The 12,272-nt window shown below is 39.1% G+C and overlaps 1 protein-coding gene across 2 annotated transcripts in view; it reads right to left on the bottom strand.

The window, feature by feature from the left end:
• Window positions 1-2,263: 2,263 nt before the first annotated feature.
• Window positions 2,264-12,272, bottom strand: part of LOC101826582 (P2Y purinoceptor 6-like) — a 49,111-nt gene continuing 39,102 nt past the window's right edge. Inside the window, exons 3-4 of one of the 2 annotated variants that reach the window (XM_040744320.1) lie at window positions 8,625-8,763; window positions 2,264-3,759 (exon numbers count right to left, since the gene is read on the bottom strand). In XM_040744320.1, the coding sequence (XP_040600254.1) occupies window positions 3,108-3,759; window positions 8,625-8,626 (654 nt within the window). In that variant the 5' untranslated portion in view covers window positions 8,627-8,763 and the 3' untranslated portion in view covers window positions 2,264-3,107. Of the gene's footprint in view, window positions 3,760-8,624; window positions 8,862-12,272 lie in introns of those variants that run through there. The other variant, XM_040744321.1, reaches the window with a different exon arrangement.

Here is a 12,272-nt window from a genome sequence, read left to right as displayed (position 1 = left end):
TGAAGAGATCTCTTCTATTTCCCCTTCCCAGAGAGATCCATACATCCATCTTTCGGCCCTCCTTGTTACCTAGTCTTTCTGGGGCTGTGGATTGTGGCATGGTTATCATTTATAGCTAATATCCACTTATGTGTGAGTACATACCATGTTTGTCTTTCTGGGTCTGGGTGACCTCACTCAGGGTAAGTTTTTCTAGTTCCATCCATTTGAACCTCTGTTTTTTGGCTTGTTGTTTTAGACAATGTCTCACTATGTACCCTGACTCATTTGGAATTTGCCTATGCAGACAGATTGGCCTCAAACCCATAGAAAATTGCCTGTTTCTGCCTTCCAAATGCTGGAATTAAAGTCACACACCACCACACCTAACTTAGTTTGTCTTTCTTGTTAATGGATTGATATATTAGTTTTTATTCCCTGTCTCATAGTTAACTAATTTTGCCTTTGAACATTTTTACTGCTGGGATTTTTTCTCCTAATCTCATGTATACCAGGCTTACTTTTGGGCCACCAACCAGCTCCCAAATCATGACATAGATACTTATTATTAGTTATGAATGTTCAATCTTATGTTCATTTCTTGCTAGCTCTTGTAACTTAACTTTTTTCTCTTTATTTATGTTTTGCCTTGGGGCTTCTTACCTTTTCTTTCTGTATGTCCTATTATATCTAACTGGCTGGTATCTGCCTGGCTGGCTGGTCCCAGGCATCTCCCTCTCTTTCTCCCTCGTTTTTTCTCCTCCTTCTTATCTCCTCACCTCTCCTCTCTTCTCCTCCACTCCTCTCCATCAAATGCCCCTTGCCAGTTAATACATTTATAACACAAATGCTATACCTAAAGCTCAAGGAATGTAGTGGAAGAGAAGACAGAAAATTCTAAGAGCCAGAGGACCAAGAGATCTGTTACAAGACAGTATCTTCTTTAAAAAATATTTAGGAGACAGAACACCAAAGTTCAGGGGGTGAGGAGAAGGGGATGGATATGGAAAGAGTTTCAGCAAGGAGCAGAAGTGAATATAATCAAAATACAGTATATGAAATTCTCAAAGAAATAATAAAGTACATTAGTTTAAAAATTAATTTTATCAATCTCCAATAAATGTTTTTTTTACATTTGAGGTAAAAGACTATGTGCTAGTAGTCACTCTAAGTTTTCAATATCTATAATCTTATGTGGAATAATCCAATGCTATGTCCTCCTTACTCGTATCCTCCACCCTTAATATCTAGTACTAAACATTTCATTCAAGTTCCCATCTATAAATTGGAAAAAATCATACACTTGTTTTGGATCTTAACAAGCATCCTTATGCAACAAACCTCACCTTTTTGTGCTTGCTGGGACTTGATCTAATTATATACCCAGAAATAACAAAGAGATAGTTAGGAAGGCCCCAGGAAGAAATTTGAGTGGTGCAAGGCAGCCTTATTGGAGATTCTGTAACAGTTTGTCTGACAAAGTAGAGTTCTTCCTTTGATGAGACTGCTTCTACTGACAAAAGGAACTTGGCTCACCTTAGTGGCTTAGTGTCCTCAATTCATTGGCATGTGCCCATTTATCCACATGTCAATTTTGAATATGCCCTTCCTTCCTAGTCAATGTCTTCACTTAACAGTAGACATCCTACAAGCTTAGAAGTTCTATTTAAGTTGCAACTTGCTCAAATGAGAATATTAAATTCAATTTTTCATCACATCAGCGTTGTCACTACAGGTAAGTCTTTTAGGGAAGATTTCGATGTTTTCAAGTAACTAATACAGCACTTGAATTAAAAGTCTTTAATTCATTCCTTTCCTTTTACACTTGGCAAAATGAGGAGAAATTGTTCAATCTCTGTAAGCTCATTAATTTTATAAGGATGCTCTAGGTTACCCAGCCAGGTGTGATATTACATGTCTATCATCTCAGCACTTGGGAGGTGGAATCAGGAAGGTCAGGTGCCAAAGGCCAGTCTCAGCTACATAGTGGCTTCAAAGTCTCTCTGTCTCTCTCTCATGTGTGTGCTCACCAGGAAATTTGATTGAGTGTAGTCAATAGTGATATCTTACACTTCTTGACACATCATATTATGTATATTTTACTACTAGAAATAAATATACCAATGCTCTTAAATCTAGTTGCATTAGAGAAGAAATTTCAAAACCCCAAAACTAATTCAGAAAACTTGTAAGAATCTCTTTCTCTGTTTCTCAGCAGCAAAAATTCAGCATTGTTCAGGGTTTTCCAAAATTAAAAATAAAAATAAACAGAGTATATAGGATATGACATTCTCTATTTTTTATTTTGACATTATAATATGATTACAGTATTTTCCATTTCCTCCCTCCTAACCCTCCCATATACTCCTCCTTGCTCTCTTTCAATTCAAAGACTCTTTTTTCATCAGTTGTAATTACAGAAGAGAAGGTGAAAAATTTCTAAGAGCCAGAAGTTAAGGGAGTTTTCCAAGAGACTGTCTCTTCTAGGAATGTCAGAAGCTACATCCATGAAGTCTCACCTACATGACTGCCTGAACATTAACTGAACAACAATGACACCAACAGATATGCTAATGTGCAAGGGGAAAGCCCATGAGACCTCACACCTACATTATGAACTACAGGCAACTAAGGGATGCTGAGAGCAGGAGAGATAGTCTTCCCCAGGGAGGAGCAAGCTGATTGGTTATCCAGTACTAAATTGTCAGCCCTGAAAATATTCATACATTATACAGACATCATGCAAACTGAGCAGGTTGCATTTTTCTCTTTCTTTGAAGTTAACTGTCTTACATAGTTTTTCAGAGTCACAAAGCGGGATCATCAGGAACACAGGTGCTGTAGTCTTGAGGCTGAAATATGCATTGCAGGCAACAGCTTGGATCCTCAAGTTAACAGTCTTCAGGAAATATTCCTTTTGCTGGAAAACCTGTGCAGTTCTCTCAAGGCCTTCATCTGATTACATGAGGTCTATTTTCACTACTGATGCTAGTCTCTTTAAGTTAATAGTAACAAGTTAAAAGTTAATTGTATCTGTGAAACGTCTTCACAGCCCCATTAAATATGAGTGTTTGCTAAAACAACTGAACACCACATCTTACATTCCTAACAAACTAACTACAACAGTCTCAGAAATACATTTTATAAAAAAGATATACATTGAAGATTCTTAAAAGAATTCCAATTGGGTAAATAAGCAATTTCAGCCATGCTGTGGTATCATAACAGAAATTCAACAATAGCTGAACTTGCCTATGAGAGATGTCAAGACATTTGATGCATTCAAGCTGATAAAGGAAACACTCAGTAATTACAGCAGTCCAGATGATCTTAGAAGCTACTCTGGCACATCTAACATTCCTTATGTGGCGTGTCTCTACTGGAAGAAAGGTAATCAGAAAAGCCTCAAGGCTAACACAGCTGAGTAACAGGGAACTGGCATGTACATTTGCTATTTGGAAATTCTGCCTCAAGCCAGATTGAAAAGAAGCTGAAGATGTTTCACTCCTTATCATACCTGTTGTAATGGCAGACAAAATGCTGCAGCCAGCTAAGATGTCTGCCTGAGCTATGTTACTAATAAACACCACAGTGGATTTTCTGGATACAGAAGGAAATGTCAGTATCAGCATAACATACAGACTGGCAAGCAATCCCAGTAGAGTGATGATGGTATTTGGAGAAGGTAGGACTAGATATTGGATGTATTTGAACACCAGGTACCTTCGGAGGTCTTTCATATGGTCTCGATGTTTTAAAATGTGAAGCTGGGCAGGATTCCTGGAGAAAGGTAGAGAATAAAAATGATAGAAGATTATATGCAAAACAACATAAAACTCTTGAAACTATGGTTCTGTGCAAGAGATTTAGTGGTGTTAATATGTTTCCCATGGCTAGACCCAGTTTCAAATTATGTCACACAGGCATATGAAATGACATCTTGCTTTTAGTGCCAATTGATGGCAAAAACAAAATCTTTTTTCCAGTGCTGGGTGTGGTGGCCCACACCTTTAATAGAAGCACTCAGGAAGCAGAGGGCAGCAGATCTCTGAGTTCAAAGCTAATCTAATCTAAACAGTAAGTTCCAGGACAGCCAGTTCTGTGTTAGGGAGACCCATTCTCAAACAACATAAAACACCTTTCTTTGGTTTCAAAGTTTTCTATATATAAGCTGATGTTTCAGTGTTTGAATTTTTCCTCTGATCACTTACAGTGGCCAGAAAAAGTAAAAGAAATTTCCGTGAGCAGATAGATTCCTGTATCAGAATAATGAAAATTCTTGGAGAAGATATCTAGTGGGGAAAAACAGTATTCTTCTTGATTGGTGTACTAGAAATGAGAGGAAAATGTTACACTTATAATTTTTAAATAAAATTAAGAGAATGAAAGAAAATGTGATATTTAAATATTCTCTCCTCCTTTACACAGAAATATTTTTCAAAGCTAACAAGTGTTTCTTCTACAGTCCCCAAATAATTCTTCATATTGGTATCTTTTGCATTTAAAAGTAGCATGTCTAGAACATTCTTTCCATTCATATGAAATCTCTATGACATCTGTCATATCTACCATTGTGGCAATAATGAAGAGCTTTTTGTGAGCCAGGTATTAAAAGAGTGACATGGTGAACCTCCTCATAAGGAAATCATTACACATTATTAGCATTTTCTAGTTAAGATTATCATTGCTGTAATGAAACAGCATGATCTAAGCAACTTGGGGAGGAAAGGATTTATATGGCTTATGCTTCCATATCACAGCTCATCATCTAAGGAAATCAGGGTAGGAACTCAAACAGGGCAGGAACTTGGAGGTAGGGACTTATACAGAGGTCATGGAGGGGTGTTGATTACTGACTTGCTTCCCATGGCTTGTTCATGCTGCTTTCTTTTCTTTTTTCCCCCTCAATATATGTTTCATTTAAATTAGAAACATGAATGCTTCACATGTCAATCCCAGCTCCCTCTCCCACCCCTCCTCCCTTGTCCCTCCACCAATCCCCCAGCCCCCCACCCAATCCCCATATCATTCCCCTGAGAGGGTGAGGCCCTCCTTGGGGATATCTCCAGAGTCTGTCATTTCATCCAGGGCAGACCTAGGCCCTTCCCCATGTGTCCAGGCTGAGAGCATCCCTCCATGTGGAATGGGCTCCCAAAGTTCATTCATACACCCAAGGTCCCAGAGATTTCTGAGGGCTCCTCACTGATACTACACTCATGGTGTCTGGATCAGTCCCCTGTTGGCCTCTCAGCCATCAGTCTGGGGTTCAAGAGTTCCCCCTTATCCAGTCATTAAACATAGCTTTTTTTTTTGGTTTTTCGAGATAGAGATTCTCAGTATAGCTTTGAAACCTATCCTGGCACTGGCTCTGTAGACCAGGCTGGCCTCGAACTCACAGAGATCCTCCTGGCTCTGCCTCCTGAGTGCTGGGATTAAAGGCATGCGCCACCAATGCTCTGCCATGCTGCTTTCTTATAAGACCCAGGGCCGCCAGCCCATGGTTAGTTCCACCCACAATGGGCTTGGCCCTCTGCCATCAATCAATTAAGAAAATACCCCACGGACTTGCATACAGTCTGATCTTATTGAGGCTTTTTCCCTCCTCTCAGATGACTTTTGCTTGTGTGAAGCTGAAATAAAACTATCCTACATACAGCATAACTGTTTTCTCTCTGTGTTAAAAATATCGAAGAGATAGTAAATATTAACTCTTATTTAGTGATTTGTTAGACAAAGCAGAAGGTAATCTGAAATGTAATTTGATACAAAGTGTAAAGTGGGGGTATTTTCACTGCAGAGAAAACTACATAAGCATCTATGTCTCTGATAGTGTCTCAAAATTCCAGAATGCAGTTGGATATGTGAGCTGCTTAAAGCTCTTTGTCTCAAGAAAGCATGACTAGGAGAATATACACGTGGGAGACACAATTTAAAATGTCTAAGTGTTCAGAAAGTCAATCCGAATGAGTCCCTTGGTGGAGGATAATAATTAGCTTCAGGGTATCAGGGCCATTACGCTGTGTTGTCGTATCTTTTTAATTTTCTAAGAGGTGGAAGCCAGGCTTTTCAATCAGATATTTCAAATTTTTGATGTGGATCATCTCTTCAGAAGTGCGTATTTGCTCATGGAATGTTCTGTTTTGTTCTTAACGCCATGTTAAACAAAGCTCAATGGCCACTTTGCAACTTTTAGTTGGAGTCCTGCAAATACCATCTCTGACAAACAAGGGAATTATGAAGCACTATGCCTGATGGACATAGCTGAAAAACTACTCAATAAAACCTGTAGCAAATCAAATTCAATAACATGTTTAGAACCATACATCATGTTACTGGGATGAAAGAATGACAGGTTCTTTTTTTTTTTTTTTTTGGTTTTACGAGACAGGGTTTCTCTGTATTGTTTTGGAGGCTGTTGGTCCAGCCCAGCCTCGAACTCACAGAGATCCGCCTGCCTCTGCCTCCTGAGTGCTGGGATTAAAGGCGTGCGCCACCACCGCCCGGCTGACAGGTTCTTTTAATATTTTGCACTGCCTTAAAAAAGTGATCCTAAGGTTGGCATGATGGTGCATGCCTTCTGTTCCAGCACTCAGGAGGCAAAATTGTTGTCTAACCAACAATTTTTTTTTGCATCCTAACGTGTTTTCTAAGATTCAACTACAACTTACCTTTGGATCATTTTCATTAATGTAGAATTATAGGGTAGGATGTCAAAACACAAAGAATTTTTTTTAAAAAATCAACCCTGGTGTATTTTTTCTCTCCCTACCATTAAAACCAGGCTTTTAAATCCTTCATTATTAAAGTAAGCTTAGGGGTAATTTTACAAAAAACTATAGGCAACTAAGGAATTCTGAGAGTGGAAAAATAGTCTTCCCCAGGGAAGAGCACAGCAGTTGGTTATTCAATACCAAATGGCAAGCCCTGAAAACACATATCTAAGTAACATACAGATTGAGAAGGCTTTGTTTAGAAATAAAGACATGTATGTAGACATGAATGCAATAACAATTTTTAAAGGTTGCAAGTTTGAAAGAAAATAAGGAGAGGATACAGAAGTGTTTGGAGGAAGGAAAGGGAAGGGGTAAATTTTTCAATTCTTTTTTTTTTAGTTTTTACGAGACAGGGTTTCTCTCTATTGTTTTCGAGGCTGTCGGTCCAGTCCAGCCTCGAACTCACAGCAATCTGCCTGCCTCTGTCTCCCGAGTGCTGGGATTAAAGGCGTGCGCCACCACCGCCCGGCTAAAATTTTCAATTCTTATAAAGTGGAAGGAAAGAAAAAGTATCTTAGGTGATTGGCACAGGTATATCAAAAGACGTGGGTCTCAATGTGTTTACAAATGGAATAAATAGAAAGGCACTGGGAACAATATGAAATACAGAAAGAGGAAGAATAAAAAATGAAGACAAGGATAATATCTTTTACTTGTCATTGTGCTCAGAAGGATTTGAATCACAAAAAACAACTATGTTGAGGTCAGGTCTTATATACTACCCCATGCACATCCTTTTCCACTTACCTCTTTCTCACTTTTAAAACAAAACCAGATGACTTATTCAAATCATCAGAGAGAGAGAGAGAGAGAGAGAGAGAGAGAGAGAGAGAGAGAACTGGAAGATTCTCCCCCTAGCCCCCCCAAAATCAATAGTCAGCCAAGCTAATCTTAGTCTAGTCGTCACATTTATGCCTTTGTTGATGAGAAAGGGGAGTCTTTCATGAATAATTCTTAGAGGAACCTGGGCCAGGGCAGGAAACTGAGTCAGAAAACTGCTGTTTAGAATTCTGTAGATGACCATATCTCCTTATCTGGGCCAGGAAATAGCACTTCAAAGACCCTTGCATGAGTGAGTATGTGCAAATGTCAAGTTACATCACTCAGAAGGATGTGAAACCCAACAACTCCCAACCACACAGAAGCAATCTGATTGTGTTTATCACATTGATTGTGACAATAACTTCGTGGATGTGTGCGTATGCTCAAACTCATCACATTAAAGGTGGTGATCTTTGTGACAGTTATGTTTCATTAACTATTTTAAAGAGAAATGTAAATGCATTTTTTAAAAAAAGAGCAACTTGAAACATGATCATGTGAATTAAAGCTGATGAATGGACTCTGTTTACATCGCCAAGCTTAATCATGGGTGCTCACAAAATACAAAGGGCTTTTTTTTGGTAAAAAACCAAGCTAATTTATTTATAAAATCAGACCAGTCGAACTGAAAATGGAAAATACGACCAGTTCCCAAAGGTATTACGATTGACTATACAGTTTCATTTCTTAATCCACCAAAACAGCCTCTAATCTGTACTATTATGACACTGAAGATAAAAATATTTGATACAGATTTGCAGCCTGCCCTCCACAAGTTCAGAATCTAGTGGGAAGAACACAAACATAAACATTCATATGTACATGTGTACAAAAATCTGCTAACAGGAAGTAATACATAGTATGAGTTAGGTACTTAATGAGTACACTGCATACAATTTAAGGCAAAAAAAATCGCTCATGTTCACATCTGCTGGCAATTTGACTACATTTTTCTTCATATCCAAACTGACAGACATGTTTGTTGAGATTAGTTACAGACATGCTTAATGCTTCTAATTAGACATATTCAGAAATAGAGGTCATACTTACATGATGAAGAATCCAAGCAGATACACTCCCCAGGGGGTGGTGTAGGTAAACAGAACCAGGGCAAACGTTCTGTTTATATCTCTTGTTTTCTGAGCTGCATTTCACTGGAAGCCTTGAGTAAGCTGTTCGTCTAATGGCTCTGCCAAGAAATTTGTAAAACAGATTTCACAGGAAATGTCTGAATCACTGCTCTTAATAGTTTTTTGTGTAATGTGGAAAAGTTGATACTTCTATTTTTGCAATAACTTCTTATTTTCCCTTTGAAGATGTGAGGAATGCAGCCTTCATCAGTTGGAACACCACCTGAAGTTTTGAACAAGTTAAAGCTTGGCAACTCAAATCCTTTGTGAAAGAAGGCGGGCTATAAGTAAATAAACATCCACATGCAAGGAAAATAAAATGGAACTTCAAGGGTGAGTCAGAGTCTTAAGGATGCAATAGCCTAAAATTCACAACTTCTTGGTGATTCCATAAGATGTTATAATAAGAAATGCAGAGGGTTTTGTCCCTTCGTTTTATGGTATTTTACCAAGAGGTGGGAGTGGAGAAACAGAAATAGAGAAACAGAAGGACAGAGACAGACAGAAAAGACATAAGCTAAAAGGAGATGAAAAAGGAGGGAAGGAAGGAAAAAAAGAAGAAAGGCAGTTCAGGAATTTTAACCTGAATAGTCAAATGAAAGCAAATTCCAAATGCTCCCAGACCTGCAATGGAGCTCAAGTAACGGTATTAACTTGTATGTATACTTGTTATCAACCTTCACATAGCACTGAAAAGAAAACAACACACTCTATACTATTAGCTAAGTGTTCCATTTTCAGCTGGCAAAACTCAGCAACACAAATAAAGCCAGAACTAGCATTCACACGCTTGACTGAAGACTACTTCCAGTAGAATCAAAATGAATAAGTTTACTTGTCAAGCTTCAGGGGTTGGAAAGAACGCTCAACAGTTATGAGCACGTACCCTTTGAAAAGGGAGTTTGATCCTTAGCACCCACATTGACCATTTCATAACTGCCTGTAACTCCAATCGCAGGGGAATCTAACACTTTCTGGCTTTCCAGGGCACCAGGTGGTCACACAATTACATATACACAAAAATTCAAAAATGTTTTTTAATTTTTATGAGTGATTTGCCTGCATGTATGTGGATGTGCCACATGTGTGCATTGCTGGTGGCCAGAAAAGGACACCATATTTCCCTGGAACTGGATTTACATGGGTGCTGGGAACCAAACCTGGGTCCTCTGCAAGAGCAGCCAGTGTTCTTAACCTCTGAGCCATCTCTCCAGCCCAAAATAAATCATTGTTTAAAATGTGAGAATGCAAAGAGTTGAAGCAAAGTGGCCAGGCCTCTGGTGACAAGTATGAGAGACCACAGAAATCAGAAACCCTAATACAGCATCACAATTTTAGGAATGCACAGCCATGATCTTCCCAGAATTCTTCACTACTTCAAACATAGTTCAAAGTTTCTTAAAAGGTGCTGCTACTTATTTTATGGAAGATCAACATTTTGCAGACAATCCAATTTTTGCTGTGGTAAAAACGTTCAACCGGAAGTGGGGACTTGCCCTGACATTGTAATACCTGTGGAATTGCAAACTCATACCTAACAAGGATTATCCCCCCAAACAACTGGGAAATGAACTGATGGCAGCTGGGGACTCCCAGCTAACATATTTGTCATTAATGATCTACCACTGGAGAATGATAGACCAGAAAACAGACCCCCTAGTCTATTTCAATGTATGAGCTCTGGCACCAGCTATTTTTGCCCCCTACCAAAGCCAAAACATATTTTCAACTTCATTCCTTGATTAGCAGAACAGTAGGGGGCTCCCATTTCATTTGAAAGGACACACATTTAAAAAACAAATGAATTAAGCTAGGGCTATAGCTCAGTGGTAGAGCACTTAGCATTATGAAGCCTTAGGTTCCATTCTCAGTATCACACACACACACACACACACACACACACACACACACACACACACACACACACACACGGGCAAGCATGCACTCAGATTCACACGCATAAACCCTCTCTAATATTAAGCCTTGCATTATGCCTAATGAGTGTGCAAGTAGGTCAAATTTTCACTGCTTAATTTCCCTATGCAAGCTTGCTGAAGAATTATGGGTTTGACCAAAAGAAAAAAGAAAAAAAAGCCTTTGGTTATGCGAACCTGAAAGTCTTCAATCGTTTGGCTGGAATTAATATCAAGTTCCCATCTCTTTGGAAAGGATCATCAAGATCCAAAAAAGGAAAATTTTGCTTTCTATAGCTCATCACAGTACCTTACACATAATAAGCTAAACTCTCATGGTTAGAATTTTGAGGTGGTCCCATCTGCCCTCTGCCCTCTGCTTGAGGTAAGTGTGGGCTCTGCTCTGGCCCCAATTCCTGTCATCATAACCCCTTGAATCTTTCGGGGTCTGCTCCTCTCATAGAGTAGCAGGAAGGACGATCCTAAATCTGGTCACACCTCACCCTTGGACTCCCTCTGTCCTGTGCCCCACGCTTGAGTGAGGAGAATACCAGGAAATGCCAGATATCTAGAGTTGCAGACACTGACATCTTGGCCCATATATGCCACCAGGAGACTTGAGGAAAAGGCAAGACCCCACCTTCAACCATTCAAAGAAGGGATCAGAAGACAACAGTATAAGAATACACTCAACAACAGAAAGACAAATATGACACACCAGAATCTAGGGACTCCATACTAGCAAGACTTGAAAAGCCCAATGCAGATGAAGCAGAAGAGAAACACCTCGAAAACTATTTTATGAAGATGATAGAGACCCTTAAAGAGGGAATGAGAAAATCCCTTAAAAATAGAAGAAAAACAAACCAAACAAGAAACACAAGAAATGTAGGTAAAGACAAACCAAAAAATTCAAGAAATACGTGAATCCCTTAAAGAATCTAAAGAAAGCCAAGAAAAAACAACCAAACAAGTAAAGAAAACAATTCAGACAGTTATAGGCTTGAAAGTTGAAATAAAAACAATAAAGAAAACAAAGAATGATGGGATGCTGGAAAGAGAAACACTGGGTAAACTATCAGGAACTACAGATATAAGTATACCCAATAGAGTACAAGAGATGGAAGAGAGAATCTCAGGTGTTGAAGACTCAAGAGAGGATATACCGTCATCAACCAAGGAAAATGTCAAGTCCAACAAATCCCAAACACAAAATATTCAGGAAATATGGGGCACATTGCAAAGGTCAAACATAAGATTAATAGGTATAGAAGATGGTGAAGAAATACAGCTCAAAGGTACAGAAAACATATTCAACAAAAGCATAGAAGAAAACTTCCCCAACTAAAGAAAGATATGCCTATGAAAGTACAAGAAGATAACAGAACACCAAATAGGCTGGACCACAAAAACAAGTCCACCCACCACATAATAATCAAAACACCAAACTTAAGGAATAAAGAAAAATATTAAGAGTTAAAAAAGGACTCTCCGGGATCTCCTGGACTAGGAACTGCAGCAAGCTCCACTAGCCCCCTGAGGACTGAGAACAGAAGACTGCTGAGAGAGCTGGCCTACTCCCACCCCCACTCAGGGCAGAGGCCAGAGGGCAGAGGTGAGTTCCAGGCCCCCTTCCTGGTCCCCACTTCCTTCTG

This window comes from Mesocricetus auratus, unplaced genomic scaffold (genome assembly GCF_017639785.1).
Source record: "Mesocricetus auratus isolate SY011 unplaced genomic scaffold, BCM_Maur_2.0 Super-Scaffold_100003, whole genome shotgun sequence".
Classification (NCBI taxonomy): domain Eukaryota; kingdom Metazoa; phylum Chordata; class Mammalia; order Rodentia; family Cricetidae; genus Mesocricetus; species Mesocricetus auratus.
The sequence above is the reverse complement of the archived record's forward strand: the minus strand, read 5'-3'. Positions and strand labels throughout refer to the sequence as shown.